This window comes from Neopelma chrysocephalum, unplaced genomic scaffold (genome assembly GCF_003984885.1).
Source record: "Neopelma chrysocephalum unplaced genomic scaffold, ASM398488v2 Primary Assembly neopelma1_43, whole genome shotgun sequence".
In the NCBI taxonomy this organism is placed as follows: domain Eukaryota; kingdom Metazoa; phylum Chordata; class Aves; order Passeriformes; family Pipridae; genus Neopelma; species Neopelma chrysocephalum.
In genome coordinates this window covers 11,689,489-11,709,699 of record NW_020897702.1, presented here as the reverse complement: position 1 = coordinate 11,709,699, position 20,211 = coordinate 11,689,489, and the positions used below count along the sequence as shown (strand labels likewise).

The 20,211-nt window shown below is 36.4% G+C and overlaps 1 protein-coding gene across 8 annotated transcripts in view; it reads left to right on the top strand.

Moving 5' to 3' along the window:
- The window catches only part of YAP1 (Yes associated protein 1), an 86,573-nt gene that overhangs the window by 56,657 nt on the left and 9,705 nt on the right, over positions 1–20,211 (top strand). For 2 of the 8 annotated variants that reach the window (XM_027677351.1, XM_027677347.1), the window contains 2 exons: positions 10,590–10,783; positions 12,278–12,325. In XM_027677351.1, coding sequence (XP_027533152.1) covers positions 10,590–10,783; positions 12,278–12,325 — 242 coding nt within the window. The remainder of the gene's footprint in view (positions 1–10,589; positions 10,784–12,277; positions 12,326–20,211) is intronic. The other 6 variants (XM_027677352.1, XM_027677348.1, XM_027677353.1 and 3 more) reach the window with 3 other exon arrangements.

The window sequence follows — 20,211 nt, the reverse complement described above, 5'->3', positions numbered from 1 at the left end:
TTTATAAACTGCTCACCAGTTTGTAGACAGGTTGAACCACTGTGCAACTTGAGTCCAAAGGTGGGGCGTCAGCTTTGGCAACTGTCCATACTGGCTTTGACACCAGCCAGAGCTACAGACCTGTTTGCGTGTTGCAAGAGGAGTGTGTGGGTAATTTGCAACTTCTCAATTACTTAATATGTGAATAAGATTGGAAAGGAAGCAGTCATTTTGAAAATCAGTGTTGCCTTTTGCAGTCAATTATATTTACTCAGGTAATCTTGCAGGGTATCTATTTTTCTTTACATGTATTACTTTATAGTTTCCAATGATGAGCTGGAATTAAAAAGGAGTGTGAAAAAGGCTTTAATTGACAGAAGTCATGAGTGAGATGAATCTTGCTTTTCAGAACTGTTTTGTACTCCTGTAAATAGAGTAGTCTAACTGTAAGGGCAAAAGCTACTTATCTTGTGCATACTGAAACTCCATCAAATGTTAAGGCTGTGCAGTTAAACCGAAAGAAGTTAGAAATGTCCAAAAGACTGATTAAGGGTTTCTTGCTGCATAGCTTCCCTTTTTGGGCCCACTGCGTATGTGTATCCCAGACAGACTTGAGTACATGCCAAGGCTCTTTATTTTGTGGTCGGACTTTTAATCTGTTCCAGACCTTTTCAGTCAAAGAGCTCAAGTGTAACTGAAAGGGGCAGGAAAGGAGAAAAAAAAAGCATGTGGGCTCTTCTGATCTAGAGTGACGGCAAATAGAGACAAGCTGCTAGCTGCTGTTGAGCTTGAAGAAGTTTTCCTTGAAAACTTAAGTTGTACACATTTTATTGTGGTTTATGTTTTTATTGTTTGAGCCAAGAAAATACAAAATCTTATGCCTGTTGCTTTCTCACTTGTGACCTCCTTAAGTCACTCCAGTCATGAAGAAAAAAAATCTCTTTGACAGAGTTAACTTACTGGGCTTTGTATTTATTTATCATGTGGAGATCCTCGACAAATATGTGCTGTGACGCTAAATAGCATGCGAATGACTCAGAAGTTTACCTTTCTATGCTTAATATAGATTGAAACTCCTATTGGGTTTTCCCCCCCTTTTCTATCACTGTGTTGTAATGTAAGGGCTTGGTTTTCGCTATTTTTTGACTAATAACACTTTCAGAAGCAGAGTGAATTCATCTTTGTCATGTCAAAGCTTTTGGTTATTACAATGATACTAATGTTGATTGAAAATGAAGGAGAAATTAATTTCTTTCTTGATACTGCCACTTTCACCAATCTTAAGAACCATTGAAGAAAACAAAGCTGTTGAATGGCATGTGCAAACATACTCTTCTGTTCCCGTATTCAAAACCAGAAGAGTCTTTGCTCTTATTGCTTCTGAATTGCCAGCTTCCAGGGAGACAGCCTTTAGATCTATGTTCCTCATTAGATGGAAACTTTGCATTCATCTTTATTTTCTCTAGTAAGTGTGCATATACCTCTTTTTCAAATAGTGCTCTGAATTTTCCATTATTGTGGCTGGAAAAGAGAGAGGAAGGAGGATCAGTTTGAAAAAATTATTTTAGATGGACTGACTGACTTGGTAAGGTAAATTTTGTTTTTGCATTCATGCTTTCAAGCAGAAAATAAAAGAATTTAGTTAATATGGATACTTTCTTGGAGCAGACTTTTAGAAATAATGTTATCAGATAAGAGTCCCTGTCAGAATACCCAGCTGTGGAGTAGGCTAGGTCTAAAACCTAAGTTGAAGATAAAAACTTTGTTCCAAGACTCAGGCCTAACATCTTTGAAATGAGATTGAGGTCTTTAGCTACACCACTTAAAAGGCAGTGAAGTCTTGTGGCTCAGACGTTTGTCCTCCAAGTGTATGAATATGACTTAAAAGCAGTTTTGCATTAGGAGAATTCACAAACTTTAAAATCTAGGAGAGAACTGAGTATGAAAGGAGGGTCTTCTTAGCCAAGCACAGGCAGTCATAAAAGGTGACATTGGATCGAACGAATGGGAATGGGGGTGGGGGGTGGTCCTTAGGCCTGTGTCAGCAGGATTCTTATCTAGTGGAGCATCTGGTACAAACATGCTGTCCTACCTTCTCAGTGCCTTTAGAGGCCTCAGAGTAAGGGGCTTCAAGTTGCCTTTTTTTTGAATGTGGAAGGTGGTTTTTTTTCCTTTAAGGTAATTGAACTGTCAGGTTGAGCTCGTGTTTTGGACTGTTTTGTCATTTCTGCTGTTGTTCATTGATCATTCTTCACAAATTCTGCTGGATTTTTAAGCCTTCCAGATAACTTAATGCATTTTCTTGATAGTTGAAGAACATCTGGATAGGAAGCAGGTCAGCTATGCATTCTGAGGGGCTGGAGTTGGTGAAGTAGAACATCTGCTTTTTCTATAAAATTAAATTTCCTAGTACCAATTGAAGTTTGGAATCGTTCAACTTTATTGCTACAAGTTTCCAAGAATTGACTTTTGTATCAAATGCCGGTGAAGGGATTTTAACTGTTACTTAAGTTAGCAGATGATAGGACTTGGCTTTAAAATGCAACTTAAAATAATTTGCCTTTTGTGGATACTTAATTTGTTAAATTCAAAGATGGAACAGCAAACTTGAAGTAGGAAAATTCTGGAAACTGGCAGTTCATTTCTGTGTATGTTGGGTTAAGTCTGGTTTAGAAGCAGTAAGTACTCCACTGGAGTAGTCAGACAAGTGTCTGCAAGGGTTGGAGTAAAGCAAGATACTGTTTCAGCTTCCTTGTTATTTTATTCCAGACTTCGGTTTTAAAGGTTTGTAAGTAGTGATCATACCAGTGTTACACAAGCCCAGTCTTCTTCCTTCTGTTCTTTCAATTGTTGAAGGTGCAATAATGGGGTATGAGGCAAAAGATGTGACCTCAGGTTGAAATCATTGCCCCGACTCACTCTCTCACTCCCACTTAGAGATTATGGTAATGTTCTTTGAAGTTCTGCATGAATTTTGGATGAGGGGGAAGGTATGGCAAGTCAGTGTTTAATATTATTATGGAAAGTGCCATAGGGGCTCTCAGTACAGTAGGTGCTTGAACTGCACAAGCAGGAAATGGAATAAAACTGATGATGACAGTAGGACTATAGAGAATGCACATCAGGATTTTCTGCTTCCTTTTTTGTGTAGCGTAAAAACATTACACCTTTGAAACAATGAAAAGGGCTTTGTTTCAATTAAACGTACATGTAATTGAAATGTATTTATCATTTCTATTTTAAAAAAAGGCAAGCAAACACACAACAAGCTTGTAATTCACTTAAAAGCTTAAGCTTCAGAGCATCTGCTGTTTTTTAAGTATCAAAATTAGAAGGAAGTATTCCATAGTGTTGCTTTCTTATCCCTTTCCTGTCTAGCTCTTTTTTTAATATATGTGTCTTCAAATTGGTTTGCAGGAGCCTTTCCAGATGGAGATTTGTGGACAAGATAGAACGGGAACCCTAGACTGAAAAACTGGTTTTTGGCATTTGTCTAGTCAAAAAAAAAACAAAAAACAGCCAGACCTTGCGTCTGGTCATAGTAGCATTTCAGACTTTTTAAGTTCCAGATCTGCCTTTCATTTTTGCATAAAAAGCAGAGTATGAGCCACAAGTGGTTTTGATCTGAAAATGCAATGACATATCCTCTTTACATACTCCTTAAAACAAAGAGGATTTGACTTATCTAAAAGGTCTAGTGGTATAAGATTTTTCGTTTCCCTATCTCTGTTTTTGCAGAAGAACAGTTTTAGGAGATTATTTAGGATGGGGAAATGTCTTATTTATTTTGGTATGTGTGTCAGAGAGTATGTACAGACGAAGCAGCATCAGTTTTCAGTGAACTTTCTGTGAAAGTGAGCCTTTTGCAAATCTGCAGAGATAGATGAAATTTCAGTGGTAAGCATCACTGGTAATAGGCAGATGCTGCTCTTATGGTAGTGATGATAAATACTTGTTGTGCACCATTGCGTCAGAAAGTGAAATCTTAGTTTGTGTGAAAGCAGGGTGTATTTATATCTCTTTACTGAATAGAGTTTGCTGAACAAATTATTAAATCTGTCAACTGTATCTGTCAGGATACAGTTATCTACTTAGTGTAGAATATTTCTATACTAATAAAGAGGGGGAAAAACAGTTTTATTAAGGATTTATCAAGGTAGTAGGTTTATATTAGTTTATACCTGTTTTGGGTTTTGTTTTGTTTTCAGAGTAATTTAACCCTGTTTTAGAAAGAAGATTTATTGCTAATGATGTCTGTGTGCCAGTAAAAACAATGCATGCTTCCAGTGTTGTGCTAAGCAGCTGTGATAGTAAAAGGAAACTGCACTCCTAATAGGTATGTTTTTTCCACCGTATCCTTCTAATAGTACAGTTTGCACTTCTCTGTTAATGAGCATACTGTGTTAGAAGTTGAAGGTGGATCCTTTTGAACACATAATTTATTATATGTAATCTAAATATATATATCCAATAATTTTATATCTCTATATCTAATCATATATGATCTTAAATTCAAAGAAGCATCAGGTTTTTTCCTCTTTGAATTCAATCATGTTGAAACGTGATTGCAGTTTCTTATATAGAGAAATGTTTCTTGACAGTATACTGTTGATTTTATTTTTTTTCCACTGGCTTTTTAATTCCTGTTTAATCATTTCTAATGGGTTTATGACAGAGATTAAAAAAGATATAGATGTGCACGTGCATATACACAGTGTTTGTTCCCTTAAAATAAATTGAAGGAAACCTGCATTAAAAGAAAGGGTTTTGGCCTCTAACCCAGGAAGTATTATGTGGTGATTAACCAGTAAAACTGTTTGCAGCTAATACCCTTATGTACACTCCCTGCTGATTAAACTTTGATCTAAAATGTGGACTAGCTTTCATTAAATATATTTTTCCAGATACTCAGTTGGACAGACATGGGGCCTTGGTGAGCTCAGATTCCTGCACTTCCGCATTTCTTACATACAATTTAAACTGAGATGACATTACATCACATTTTCTTCCCATAATCTGTCCAATGCAGTGTCTTACGTAGTTCTCCTGTAGTACTAATACTTATGGTGTCAGTTGATTTAAAAATAAAGTCAAATATTTTAAAAATCGTATTGACTTTCAAAATTAAAATTCATTTATTTTTAAAGAGTGGAAAATGTTTTGTTTTGTTTTTTATGTGTACACTGAGCAGAAGTTCCTAATAGCTACTTACTTTACTGCAGAATCTCATTTATATTTGCTTTTCTGGCTGGCATACGTTGAGTGAAAGTCCTTTATAAGTACTGCTTTTGGGGAAAAAACCTGATACAGCATTTTACTCCAGTTTAGTTTCCAGTGTGTTAATAGTCTGTGTGCAGATGCTATGGAGTCATAGTGGTGATCAGTCAATCCACTCATTCATTGCACCTCGACATTTTACAATACAGACAGAATTTTAAAAACAATTACTTAAATTAATTTTAATTGTTTTAACCAGCTGGTGCAATAGTGGTAGTAGAACAAAAAGAAAAATACTGATTTCATTTGAGTGCAAGTAATCAGTAAATGTAGAGTAACCAATCTGTAGTTTGGACATGCTTCTGTAATAGTACTTTCATTGGATAGGTCTTGTTTTAACCAAAATTCACATCAGGAATCTGTGAATATTTCTTTTTACCTGACTAAGACACTAAGATTTGTTTGTACACTTAAGAGAGGAAAATGAGCCCAGAATCCATTTCAGGTTTCCCCCATAGTCTAAGCTCCAGGATTCTAAGATTAATCAGAGACTGAAAGCAATGGAATATTTTATTGTGCTAATTTTTAGGTTGGTTTATAACAGCGGCATTATGAAACTGCAACTGGGATTTCTTTAAAGTAATATACAATGCATTATAGAGAATGCAATCCAGAAACATTACTTCATCATCATCATGGCTAGGTTTCGCGAACGAAGATTTGGAGAGGGTTCTACCCACATTTATTGCAAGCACGCTGGTGGCTATAGAGGCCAATACGCGATAGGCACAGAAACATTGTTGTACCAAGCCTCTCTTAAAAAGTCACTTGGAACATGTTTTTATTACTTCTGAGGCTCACTCTTTCAAATCCTGCTGGTAATTTTTTTTCTTCACAACTCTTTTAAATGTAATCAAAGAGAATTTTTTGCCTTTGTTGTAGTTGCAAACTAGCACCATGTAAAACCCTGACCATAGCCAAAAATTATGCACAATGACAAAAATGGTATCTGGTTTCTAAATGAAGCTGAAGTGGACAAGTTCTCTTTTTTAGTTCCCCCAATGAAAACATTGATTCTTAATACTAAGGACAGCCAGTTATAGTATGCTCAAATTCTGAGCTTTTTTGTTGTTGTTTGTTCAACTAAATAATGTCTTTAATTTTTGCAGATTAAAATTAGGTTTAGCTTTGAAGGGTGAAATTATAACTAAAGAAAAAAAAATCAAACATTCAACTGTGCCTGTTAATCATTAAGGGTGCAATCTCTGCATGGGATTCTCCATAGGGAAAAGAAGTGTTACTGCAAGCTGTCACAGCCCTGGGACTTGCGATTTTCAGTTGATGTAGAATCTTGAGAGAGAATTAGCCTTTTATGTTTCAGTTGTTAACAAGCTGCTGACCTTTTTTCTCTAGCACCAATGCCTGGTAATAGTTTCTCCCTCTTGGTTTTGGTTTTTGGGTATTTTTGGTTCTTTCTTTTTTATTTTTCATTTAGTCTTTATCATTTAGCAGTCTAAACTTGTTTTCAATAACTGTCAGGTATTATCTGCTGCAGTACAGAAGAGGCACTTTTGCTGTTGAGTTTGGACAGTAGAACATTTAATGTGTAGCATTTGAAGACCACTTATTTTCTGTTCTTGAAAGCATACTATATCCTGCAGATTGTGAAACTAAGCCATATCATAGGACTACAAGATCTTTTTTATTGTCTTAAGTTGCCTATGTTTTTTAACTTGTCTGCCCCTCCTCCCTCAAATCCCCCTCTTCTAGAAAGAAAGACTTGTTTGTTCCTGCTCTGCCTGTGAGGTCTTTTGCAGCCTCCGCTGTGTGGGTGCAGAGCCCCTTATTTAAATGCTTTCCATAGCCATGGAACTTAAGGAACAGGATGCATTAGAAAACTGGTAAGTCCTAGCTAATAGATAAAATGAAGCTCTTTACCTTTGAATTCAAAGTACTTCAAAAGAGCTGTGCGTGTCAGCATCATCAGAGACCCATGAGATATGGAAAAAATAAAATGTCCTTATCTGAGATCACATTGATAAGCATGTTCTTTAGAGTGCAGATCTCTGCAGTTACATCCATGGTAAGTAATGGAGAATTGAGAATGTAAAAAAAAAAAACAAACCACCCACAAAACAAACAAACAAACAAAAAAAACCCAACTCCAAAGCAACAACAAAAAGCTTTAAACCCCTCTTTTTTCACTGTCATTGAAACAAGATATGTTTCCTCTCTTTTCATTAAGTATTGTGTTGGAAATGATAAAAATTACATTCTTGTTATCACCAAGGTGGCTGAAAATCACTGAGTGTTATTACTGCTGGGTTTTTGGTCACTGGTTCTTCACTTGGATATGTTAAGTCAATGAAATTCAATTAGCTGCATCTTCTTTTAATATCCTGACTTTTAGTTTATATTCGGCGTTAAAAATAGTTCACTCATATAAAAAACATCTCCATGATCTGTTCTGAGGACAGTTTAAAGTTTTCGCATTTTCATTCTTGAAATAATAAAATGTTCAGAAACATCCTTTTAATAGAGACCTGATCAATAATAATTTAGAAACTGGAGTTTTAGGTTCAGTTTCTGAAGAGTTGCCAAATCATCTCATTAAGTTTTCCTCTAATATTTATTGATGAATATTAAGTACACACCAAAGTCTCAGTATCTTATGATATTCCAGTTTTAGATATGCTTTCAGTTACAAAATTACTTTAAAAATAGACATTAGAAGGCATTTTGGGGATCTAGGATGAGGGATTAAAATGAAAAATATCAGAGAAACATGATTTCTTTCTTACAGTTTTTGTTGTGAAGTCAGTAGATGAGAAGAATGGAGCAAACAATGGTCAGAGAGAACAGGAATAATACAAGCAGCTGTCAGAAAGATACACTTATATAAAATATGAAGCATTTGGCATGAGCAGGAAATTATTTACAAAACTACCTATTAGTGGAAAAGAGACCTAGGGAAATAATACTTGTATGGTGCATTCAGGAAAAACAAAATCGTAACGTATTGAAGGAATGTTACTGATACTGCACTTAAGTGTTTAACTAAGGTTAGACACTGTTAAATTTTTATGAGGTTATCTGTAATATGCCTTGGCTGTGAACTGTAAGATATATAAAGCAAAAGGCATGGTCCTGGTTCCAGACTTGAAAAGAGAGAAAGAAGGAGATATGTTCTCCATTCCAGCAATGTCATGTCTAGCTTGTCTAGAGCTGCTAGATGGGCTGCGTTTCTTTTTGCATTGCTTTCTCTAGCTTCAACTTTACCCTAATTTGGTAACTGTAGGTAGTCTAATTGCTGTCAGTCTTCCAGCAAACACTGCGCAGTGGAGATCCAGGAGCATGTAATTAAAAGTTCACTGCCCACAGGGCAGTGTTTGAACTTCTGCTTAACATTTTCCAGTGTCTTGGGGCCAGTCTTCCTGTTGCTGCCTTAGAGACCACGGCTTGTATAGGAAATCTGGTTAATTAGCTGATCCTGGTCAACTTCTTCCTGAAGTTCAGTTCTGATGGGGAAGTGATGCTGGGTGTCTTGTCACATCAACTGCTTGATTTTAAGCTTTGATCCACAGGAATGTCATCTGCCCACTATTTTTTTCCCATGCTGGATAAGGATGGGACTTGTGGGTTGAAGTTGAACCTCTGGCCCTTGGTATTCTTTTTGTTGTTTCTGCTTGGCATTGGAATTCGGTTTCTATTCCTACTTCACTGGTTCGCTTATCTTTACAGAAAGTTTTATCTTATTAGTGATCATATGTATGAAGCTCTCTCACTAGTAACTGCATAAAATATTGTTTCAAATTACTTCAAGCTATTTGACACCATTTTATTTTGACGTGACTCATGAAAATGTGAGCCATCTGCGCATTAGACTGTTGACTCTGTGCTAGACCAGTGGATTAGTTGAAAGGGTAGACTGAAGAGTTGAGTCTGTAACTGGTTTAGTCTTTTTTTTTTGACTTTCTGTTATCACTCCAGTTAGTATATGGCATTTGTTCTTCAGATATTACCTCCCAATGGAAAGGTGACCTGTGGCAAGGGAAAAAGGGAGCAAGGCTTATGGACAATGGAGGCTGAAGGGCTTTTCAGTGAAAAGATGGTACCGATTCTTTATGAGATAGTTCTCCTTTCTTATGGCAGTTACAAGTGTTAGTGTTCCAGGAATCCTCTATATGATGAGAACATTAAATCAAACTAATTCAACAGATGGTTTTCTTTGCCTCAAATCCCCTGTCATCCTAAAAGAAGCTCTCTCCTTTTTTTTTTCTGTTTCCATAAACTATAATCCTCATTCCCAGAAAAAAATATGAACCTCTACCATTCTCCTATCACTGCTTCATTCTGTAGCATATTGTGAATGTTAACAGATTCAGGCTATTACAGACAACACAATGGAGAGTTAATTCCAAAACTGAAAGCCCTTGAAAATGTTGTCCTTGCAATACAATCAGCCTTTCCCAGCCCTATGTTTCACTATGGGAACTTCAGTCCCTCTGTTGACTTTAACCATACTGGTATCATATGAGGGAGAAATCCAGCCTGTCAGGTAGATGCATCCCAGTCATGCATTATTTTATAAAATAAAATTGTCTTAGACCTTGATTTTATGGGGGAAGATGGGTTCTCATTGTCCATTAGGCCTAGGAAGTGACACTTTTTCTTCTCCACTCCCGAGAAAAGATGCATTGCGTACTGCTGTGGGGTAAAAGAAAATAAAGCAAAATCTTTCCTATGTTGATGTCAGTAGTTATGGCTGTATAATTCATCTGCCATTTCTGTACCAGCTCTAATTTTGCCTGTCAAGAAGCTCTAAATAGAGTCTAACACTAAAAGCTTGATGTGACATGGATGTGAATGCTTGTTGCATGACCTGCACTGCAATGGGAAGAATTTAACTTCCAGTTAAATTAACCTTTGACGAGATGTAGTTCAGTATAAGTAGGATGATCCATTTTGTCATTCTGTGTGTTCTTAAGTTTAATGATTCTAAGATTTCACATGAATTAAAAAAGTTATTTTATACTATTTGTGTCTAAAGTGAGAATAGTTTATTTGGAAGAAGAGAGATCCTTGTAATTCGACTTGAAATATTTTACTACCACTTTTGAATTTTTCACCAGCTTACATATTTAACTGTTTTCAGAAGCTTTTAGAACAAGTATGCATTCTTAAACAGGAGACTATTATGTTAATTTTACACACATTGATTGCTCGCACATGTGAGCATACATTTCACACTTTGAACATCAGTGTAACTGCATATTTTGCACTGTCATGGCTTGTCGTATAAATTTTTTATTATATGCCTTTTATGGATAATACTTTCCTTGCATGTATTTGTTTGAATTTCATTTTAAATGTTTATTGTTTTGGTTCCTTAGCCATGAATCAGCGAATCAGCCAAAGTGCTCCAGTGAAACAGCCACCTCCTCTGGCTCCTCAGAGTCCTCAGGGTGGTGTGATGGGTGGGAGTAGCTCCAATCAGCAGCAACAGATGAGACTTCAGCAGCTACAAATGGAGAAAGAAAGGCTGAGACTGAAGCATCAAGAACTGCTTCGGCAGGTGAGGCCACAGGTTAGACACCTACTTCCACTATTTCTTTGTATGTTCTGTTTTGATTTGGCTAAGTTGTTGTTTCAGTGAGTCTTAAAGACCTGTGACTGTACAAAAAGCTTTGAGATCTAGAAAGGTCTGAATTTGTGCTCTTACTGATATCAGCTTGGTAGTGAAAGTATCTGACTTATCAGACTGAAGGATTTTGCTTTCCTTCCTCATTCCTCCCTCTAAAAGAACTCTCTGAGAACAGGTTTCATAAACCAAAAGGGATGACAACATGGACTGTTGATGTGATTGGATATTCCTCTTGAGGATATATTTCATATTCATTGAGTTCCAAGTCATGTAAAGGGCAAAAAGTTGGTTCCCACAGCTGCTTTGGTTTTCCCTTTTAAGTGGAAGAAAGTCTTCAGTTTTAGAACCTGTTGTAGTCTGCAGTATTTTGAAGTATTTTTGAAGTTCATATAAGATACATTAAGGGGGGCACCTGGTTGCCAAAATCTTGCCTGTTCAACAGTGGAGTGAGCATGGAACAACTGAATCACTATTGCATTTTGAACCTGTGGTTTTCTTATGCTGAAGAACTTCAAACTTCATAATTAGGCTACAAGCTATTCCTTTCAGTATTTTTCTACTATATGAATATAGCTGTAGCAGATGTTAAAGTGTAGGACTAGACTTTGCAGTCTCTGGATTTTGAATTCGAGCTTGACCTCCTTTTGACTCTAAGCCTTCTGCTTCGATTTTTCCATCTGAATGTTTTAAGAGTTGCTACCATCTGTGCTAGATACTTAGGGTATTCTTTGGGGTTTTGACAGAGAAAGCACTAATCTTTTCTTTGAGGAAAACCTTCTAAAACCTTATCCTTTTCACTTTGGGTGATGGGCCTTGTATCAGAAGAGGATAATATCTTAATCTCCTCAAAGACAGCTTTTCTCTTTCTTCATCACCTGCAGTATTCTGTCCTGGAATCTGACTCCCGTTATCCCTTTTGTAGTCAAGGCCTGTTTTGTAGGAATCTTCAGCATCTCTTGGTGTAAGATGGGTCATCTTTACAGCCGTTACTTTTTATAGTACTCTAGGTAAGAATACATTGCAAAGGTGGTATCAGGACTTTCTCTCTGCTTAAGCACCTGGGCTTCTGCTGTTCCTGCTTTGCAATTAATCCACCAACAAACATTTTACCCTGCGCTAGCATGCTTCTAGGTAGGCCTTCTAATTGTCTTCTTGCCTCAGTTGTCATTGAGAACCTGACTAACTTTGGACCAGGTGACAGCCAGTTTTCTTCATGTTATCTGTAGTCGTTAAGCTTATCTGTCAAATACTCATCCTTGGTAAATCCATGAGTTTTGTTTCACTGTGTCATGATTTTTATAGTTTCTTAACTCCCTTATCCTGTCTCATCTGGCCTGTCTTGGGGGCTTGATACTACAAGATGGTGTTTGTAAGACAGCCTGCATAGGTAAACCATGCAGCTAAAGTAATTTTTATCCATCTTATTTTTACTCTTAGGCATTGCGGAATATCAATCCCAGCACAGCAAATTCTCCAAAACATCAGGTAGGCTCTTAACTGATGTTTCAGCATAATTAGAAAAATGAAAGCATTAAATTAGGCTAGCAGGGAACTTTTTGCTACATGAAGGCATTCTAAGAACAGAAAAAACATGGAAACAAAACCAAGCTCTGCCATGCGAATTTTTGAACTACTTTTCTGGTCACGACCCTAAACACTGTTTTTTAAGAGTGCTGCATTACCACAACTTTATATCAATATTTAAGAGCAAATGAGGAATTCATTGCACATTTTTCTGCATTGAAAACAACCTTCTTGTTTAGCATTCTTGAGGATACTGCTATTCCAGTCCCGTTGTCATCAAGATGTGTATTTAAAAGAAACTATCTAAGGTAGTAGTTAGTGACTTTTAAGTACTGTTCATATGAATGTTCTTATCGGTTTGTTTAAACAGGTATGATCTTAAAGAAGGATATCTGTAATCAGTTAATAAAAAGTCACTTGAAATATTTATGATTTTTAAACACGCACAGGTAACAGAATTACTTAATAGATTAGACTAACAAAATAATTGCTATGCAATTATATAATACATAATATGTAATTATTCCATTTTGACATTTAGCAGGCTCTTTCACAGGTACATTTTCCAAATAGGAACAATTCAGAAAAGCCTTTCAAGTTCAGACCAAAACAAAATTGTTCAAAATGTGAAACATAATAAACAGGTTAATGTGATCTTCTTTTAGTTTCTAAAGAAGTTGAATATGGAATGAATCTCTGAAAGGGTGATTTATATGTATATTCAGAGAGCTTCATGTTTGCTGTTGCTAACAGTATTCTTAATTTATTGGTTCTTAGTACAATATTTATATTGGCTTGTATTGTACTTTGTGTTTTAAGAAGAACAACTGTATGCACTAGGCAGGAAAAGCAAAATAAAAGAAGGTATCCTGTGTTTGGAAGCCATGGTGTACTGGTGTACTATTGCATACCACAAAATATGTATGTTACTAGTTCGGAGAAGAGGAACCTCAGACCTTAGAAATAGTGCTGACATCCTGGAATAAATACTTTGTTTGGTAATACCAGTGCAGTTCTTAAATTGAAGCATTTTAATTGAGATGTAATAACTTGATTCATTTACAGGCCATTAACCACATCATGATCTTGCCAATCAATATTAGATACTATTCTAGAGGAGAAAAAAAATCCTTAAGAATTGTGGATATACAAGAGAATAAACAAAGGAGGACACTCCTCCACACCAGTTGGAAACACCTTATCTTCTGGCATAATTAGGTCATTCAGAAGGATTCAGGAGGAATGTTTTTCTTACTGAATGCCAAAAGCGTATTCTATGTTGTCTTGTATGCCTGGGCCCTGTCATACCATTGTTCATTCTTCCACAGTATCATCTTCCTGTAGCCAAATCAGAAATATGCAGCAAATGGAGAACTTTGGTATCAGTTTCATACTTAGCTCTATAAGATGAGATTTTTGGAACTTCTTGAAATTCTGGCTTTAAATCCTAAAAAGCTGCAAAAACTCAAAGGGCCTATATTGATAATTCATTAAATGCTTATGTAGTGGTCACTCTGCTTTGGGATGGGAACTGATGAAAGGATTTGTGCAAAAATCAGGATCGCTGTTACATTTAAACTAGCTTCATACCAGGCTCACCTATATAGTCACCTGCCTGGCATCAGTTTTATTAGTCTGCACTTATTAATGAGTTAAGGTGTGTTTAAGTGATCTGTTGGATAGAAAAGTACACAATATGTCAACTTATAAGTTGTATAATACTAGATTATTCATGTTGTGTCATCTAAATGTATTTTTTGTGTTTTCGTGTGTCACCTCAATAATGTATTGAGCAGCCACAGGTGGAAGAAAGTGCTTAGAGAACTGCTTCTGGAAATTGTTCTCTAAATGCCTCTTGAGGCCTTGTACTGTAGAGGCAATTGTTGTCTGTCTTCTCCCTTGATGCTATTATTATCTGTACATCCAATCAGGTCACAGATGACTTAGTGAATTTGTGAAAAATCTGTAGGAAGAATGAACATTTCTTCAGTCAACTTTTTCTTTCTGACAGATCCTTTCTTTCTTTTTGAATAAAATTAATGAAGTCTGAAGGAGTTATCTGCTTTCATGATGATAAAGCTGTGCTTGATGACAGAATAATAGCTTCTCTTGCTAAATTTTAGATGTTGTCTTAAGGAATACTGAAAATAAAATCTTCATATGTTCAGTGCTCTTAATTCTGGGAAGACTAAAGTCTTTTGTTTTTAAAGAAATTTTGTGACACCAGCATTCTTAAAGCTTGTCTCTAAAGAAATATCTGTCTTATATGGATAAAAAAATCCCTAACTTTTAATGGGATCTCTAAGCTTTTCTAAATTACAGAATCAAATAGGTTGGTAGGGACTGGTAGAGGTCATCTAGTCCAACATCCTCTTCCTTCTTGACATTTTTGTCCACGTATCCTGGATACAGTACCATGGGTGCATTGTTGTCTGTGGTCAGGTTTTTTTAGTACTGAGTGATCATAGTGTCTTGCCACTTTTTATCTCTCTGCCATGATGCTGCAGTGTACTATAGTGACACTAATACTCCAGGTGTTATGTATGGAGGCCTTAGCACCTTCTGGAAGGAGTAAACAATTGCTCAGCTTCATCTTTTTTAGCAAGCACTGTAAGAGACTCTCCTTGTTTGAATGAGGATTTTATTGTAATGCTGAAAATATCCAAGTCAAAGGTATCTGTAGCAAAAACTGTAATTTCCAGACTTATCTTGTGTAAACAAGAACTGTTGCTACATCCAGGAAATTTGAAAACACCAAGCATCTGTCCGGTTACTTAACGCTCTTCATTATCAATTATTTATGAAATTTATAGATGCCTATCTGTCTTAGTTAAGAGATTGAAAGATTTGAGTTTCTCTCCATCCCCAGTAGCTCTCCTTCCATTTTTCTGCAGTTAGCATCTGGTTGTCAACAATGTCTCACCTATAGCAGATGTCAATCAACTTTTGTATATGTCATAAAATTGACCAGATATTAAGTAACAGATTTCTTGCCTTCTGGCATGTGATGGAAAGAAATAGAGGCAAATAATGTCAAGGCACTGATGGCATTATTCTTAGATGATGTGCAAACTACTTTCTTGTGCTAAGACTGAAAGATTTATTATTTATCTGCTGCTAATATCAAGATATTTGTTAGTAAGATCGGCATACTACACAGACATTTATGAGATAGGTTCCTATGTATATGCTTGCTCATTCTGTATCTACTGCTTGTTTCTAGCACTGAAATGAGATCTCTGAGAACCAGATACAGCCCTGCTTCCCTGCTACTTTGTTCAGCTGTGCTTTCCAGCTGGCTTTTCATTACCTCTGTGCTGCTTTCTTGGTAGTTCTGTATACCTGGAATGTGCTCTCTGTCGATTGTTTCCATTCTTTTGTCCTTTATATTTTATGAAGTACCTCTCATATTCTCTGTCCAGTTGACCCAAACTCATTTCTAATCAACTTTCAAGTGATATCCTGGAAATCTCCCTTCTCGGTGTAGAATGTGCAGAGACATTTGGCCAGTCTGTCACTCTCTACTGAGTCACTTGGTTTTGTTTAATACTTTTTTTCATGTTTGCACTACATAAAATATAAGCACTTACAGTACTGAATAGTTACTGGGTTTGAAATATTATTTTAGTTTCCTATGGTTCCTGTTTTTTAGAAGTTCATCTTGGTTGATGTTTGACAACTTTCATCAGCTTAGTTGAGAAGATTTTGAGTATTCCAAGTAAATATTAATTTCTTAGAATACTTATAAATTGTTTTACAAGAAAGAATTTTTTTTTTTCAGTCACTTTTCATGCACACCAATACAAAGCTGTGTTACTGTCAGATTTGGGACATGTTCTAGAAAGAAAGGAAGACGTCATTTAAAACAAGTGCAGTCTTGAATTCTGTACTCTCTGAACTTCCATAATGTTAGTGAGGCTGGAAATTTTACTGAAGACTTCAGGTATTATTTGTGACCCTTTTGTTGGTTTTTAATTGCTTGATAGCTCTTTTTACTAGTGCTAAGTTTTGCTTTATCTCTCGTGATTTAAGTTTTGTTAGATGTTTCTTTAGCACAGTGAAACAGAGCAAGGACAGAAAGTTGGTATTCTCCAAAATCAATAACAAAACATTACTAGAGAACTGTCATGAAGATAAGGGAGCCGAGCAGCATATATAATATCATAAGATTCCAAGGAAGCAGAAATCAACTTTGTATGCATTTATTTATCTCAGCTTTCATTGAACTGTTGATATGCTTTAGTTAGCAGGAATATTTGACTTCATTAGGTAACAAACTGTTGTTATTCACTGGACTACCTTCCAAAAATCTTTGCAATTAATGAACTGATTCCTTTAGTCTGTGGCAGTAAATTCAGCATGTAGTAACAAGTCTTAGCTTACTGTCTTTATATAGGCATCTGATTCTAGGAAAGCACTTGTGTTTTAGGTAGCTAAAGATTAGTTCAGATAATCTGTGAAGTACCTGTCAATTACTCAGCATCAGTTGCACAGAGCTTTGTTACAGAGTACTATGAGGCTTACACGTAAGGTAGCACACCTATACAGTACCACGATTTGGGAAATTAATTCACAGGAAGACTCACTCAGCTGGCTAGAGCCATCCTAAACTGGGGCTGAAGACTGCAGCTGAGGAGTTGTGTGGTATTTTTTTAAGCAAAATATTTGCTTCTTAATAAAATTACTTCTTGCTGAGAGGTCTGGTAGACATGCTCTGGCAAACTGAACTACAGCAGTTTAAGATGTTTAACTCGGCTGTCTGCCAGTGATTGCCTTAATAATAAGGCAGCAGAACAGGATGTATTTAACGTCCTTTTTGCATAATCTATTAGCTGAAGCATTGGTGCGGCCACACTGCAAGATAGATCAAATATCTGATCTGTCAGAAAAAAACATTTTTCAGCTCAATCTGTTTTCTGATTTGTGTTAGTGTATGGCCATACAAATGCTAGTTCCAGCTGAAGGGAGGGTAAGAATATGCAAAGGCCATCTGTAACTATCAGTAGAAAGTCACTTGGAGTTGCCCACTGTGTTGACCCACAGTGATTAAGAAATCGAGATCTTCCTCTGCCCTGACTAAAGAACTCTGCTGCTTCTAAACACTGAAATAAATATGAAAGTTTTGTCAGACCATCAAGTATTTCACCTTGAAGTGTGATGTCCTGTAGAAATTATGGAGATGTTCCTTGACCACATTATTGTTGAAGTTTCTGGTATTTCTGATGAGCATGCATGAAGGTACTGCTTTAAATACATGATCGGACATAAATAAGCAGACTAAGTTGTTGAAAGGGAGTCCTGTGTGGCTGCATGTGGATGGGGGGGGGCAGTGTATGCTGGCTGCCATCAAAGTATACAAAATGTGGAATTCAGCTAGTTTTACTGCAAAAGCAACATTGCTGTTGTTCGGCCATCTTGGGAACTAAATGCTTTGGATGTTATTCAGGTCCTGAAATAGTATAGCTTCATTCGTTATTGAAAACCATAGATCTGAGTGAAACTTTATTAGTTCGTGTGGCAAGAGTTTGATTTTCACACACTGTTGGTTTAAGTGGAAGCAGATGAGCAACAGTAGCTGGAAGATACCCAGTAGGAAAGATATTTGTATTATTTTAGTAATTTGAAAATTCAGAAGCTGTTGATTGGACTTGCAGCACCTAAGCTTTACAGATCAACAAAATAATTATATTGCTTACTTGTGAAAGTAGATCTTTATGTCTTAAAGTCTGTAGAGTAAACCAGAACTGCCTTCATTGCCTATGCTTCTCATTGCTTCAGGACACATTTTGTGTCTGTGTAGGAGTTGTAGCTCTCTCCAGAGGGTTTCTTGTAGTCACTAGTGCTGCTTGCAGTTGCAAAACTTAATCACAGAAGTACTGCTAAAGCAGTTGGGCAGCAGAAGATACAAGTCATCTTGACTGAATATGAGATGGCCATGAATAATAAGTGGTAGAGGGAGGCCATTCAGCTGTGCATGGCCTTCCTGATTGCTTACTCCTGCTGACAGGTACCTGCCTTACAGAGCTCTGAGACACTTCAGCAGGGCAGGTGTAGTGCTGTGGAGCCAGGGGTAGATACTAAGAGGGTATAAAGCAATGGCTTTATACCTCAAGAGGAATATGAAGCAGAGGCACAGCAAAGGACTGCAAAACCAGACAAGAAGCCAGACTTCCATTACAAAAGTCTATTCCATTTTATGCTGCCCTATCTGCGCTTGTCATGCTCTACATAGCATTGAGTTCTTTTCTAGGTGTATACAATAGAATTAATTATCACTCTGTGAGTATCACCTCTTAAATTAATTTTGCTGGTTTTCACAGTTGCAACACTGAATGGTATGTTTTCCCCTTACTCTTCACAAATTGCATAACTTGTCATTGCTGAGTTCATTTGTCTTCATCTGTCTGTGTGTCTTCCCTATTTCTTTTGTATATGTGCTGTAACTCTGTGGCCGTCACAAGAATGCAAACATTTAATACGAAGAAGAAACTGGTGCTGTAAGTGTATCCATAAGTGTTGTGGTCTTGTCCTTCCCCTAAAACTTCTCTCCCATGCCGGGGAAGCTTGTGGATAATTTGATAGTCAAACAGTGGAGCAGTGGTATGGGGGCAGAAATGTTACAATTGGCACTCTTAAAGTAAATTTATAAAACCAATTAAAAGCATATATTAATTCAAATTGAGTAGCATATCATATGTTTGATGCAGTAAGAATATGATAAGTGAGTTGCACAAGGGAGTCATCTGCCTTTCCTGAAAAGCACATGAAGATAAAAATGCTCTGAAAAAGGTATTTTTATAAAGTTACTTTGGACATGGTGTGAATGACCTGGAACTGCATGTAAAATTTAATCTGTATGCAATTATGACAAAAAAAACCATGGATAAGGTCAGCCAGATAAACTACACAGTGCTGACCTTATTTTTAAAATTATTTAAGGAGATGACAGATCATTTTGGTCTTTTTGTAATAACAAAAATTCAGCTTTTGTGTTACCAATAGGTATTAATCTTTTCTTTTCCCAGAGGTACTTAAAAAAAGTTTGACATACTTACAAAAATAGGATGAGATCAGGTTATAGAAATCTAAGCCAGGATTTTGTCATGGTTTTATTTTTGCCTCCAGACTTTAAATACTTCTAATAAAGGATATATTTTAAAGCATGAACTAAAAGCCTAGAGTTCACATTGCTCTGTTTGGAGCTGGGAGAGGCTTGTACCCTTCCATACATTTTTTTACATATAGGAAACATAACTTTTTTTATTGCAAATCAGTTTTATAAAGACAGAGAAATGAAAAGACCATTCTTCAAGCAACACAACTTCAGTTTCTATTACACCGACCTTTTAGGAAAAATAGTCTTAATACACTCTTTAGGGCTTGTAGGAAACTGCTTATCTTACATAATGATTTAAAATTGCTCTGTATTTGTTTCTGAGTAGCTTATCTTTTTGGGTAATTCCTTTCTCTTTCAGACTCACAGAATGACAAAAATGTATTACTTAACTGACTAATGTAATAACATTCTTTCAAGGGGAAAGTGCTTCTGACTTCTAAATAAGTATCAGTAATGCTACTTATAAATAGTTAAAAATAGTTGTAGTTTTGCATTTTTAGCAGTGTTGTTGAAACAAGGGTAAAAGTAGTACTAATTTTAAAAATACTAGTTGGACTACATTGTACATGCCAAAGAATAGGCAAAATACAATTGTCTCTCCTGGCTTAATACAACTCTTTAGTGGGCCTTCAGTGAAATGTGATTAACTGAAAAGAATTTGTGGCTTTTTTCTTTCCTGGTGTTAGTAGCTCTTGAAAAGGGGACATGTGTGGATCTCTTCTCTTCTCTT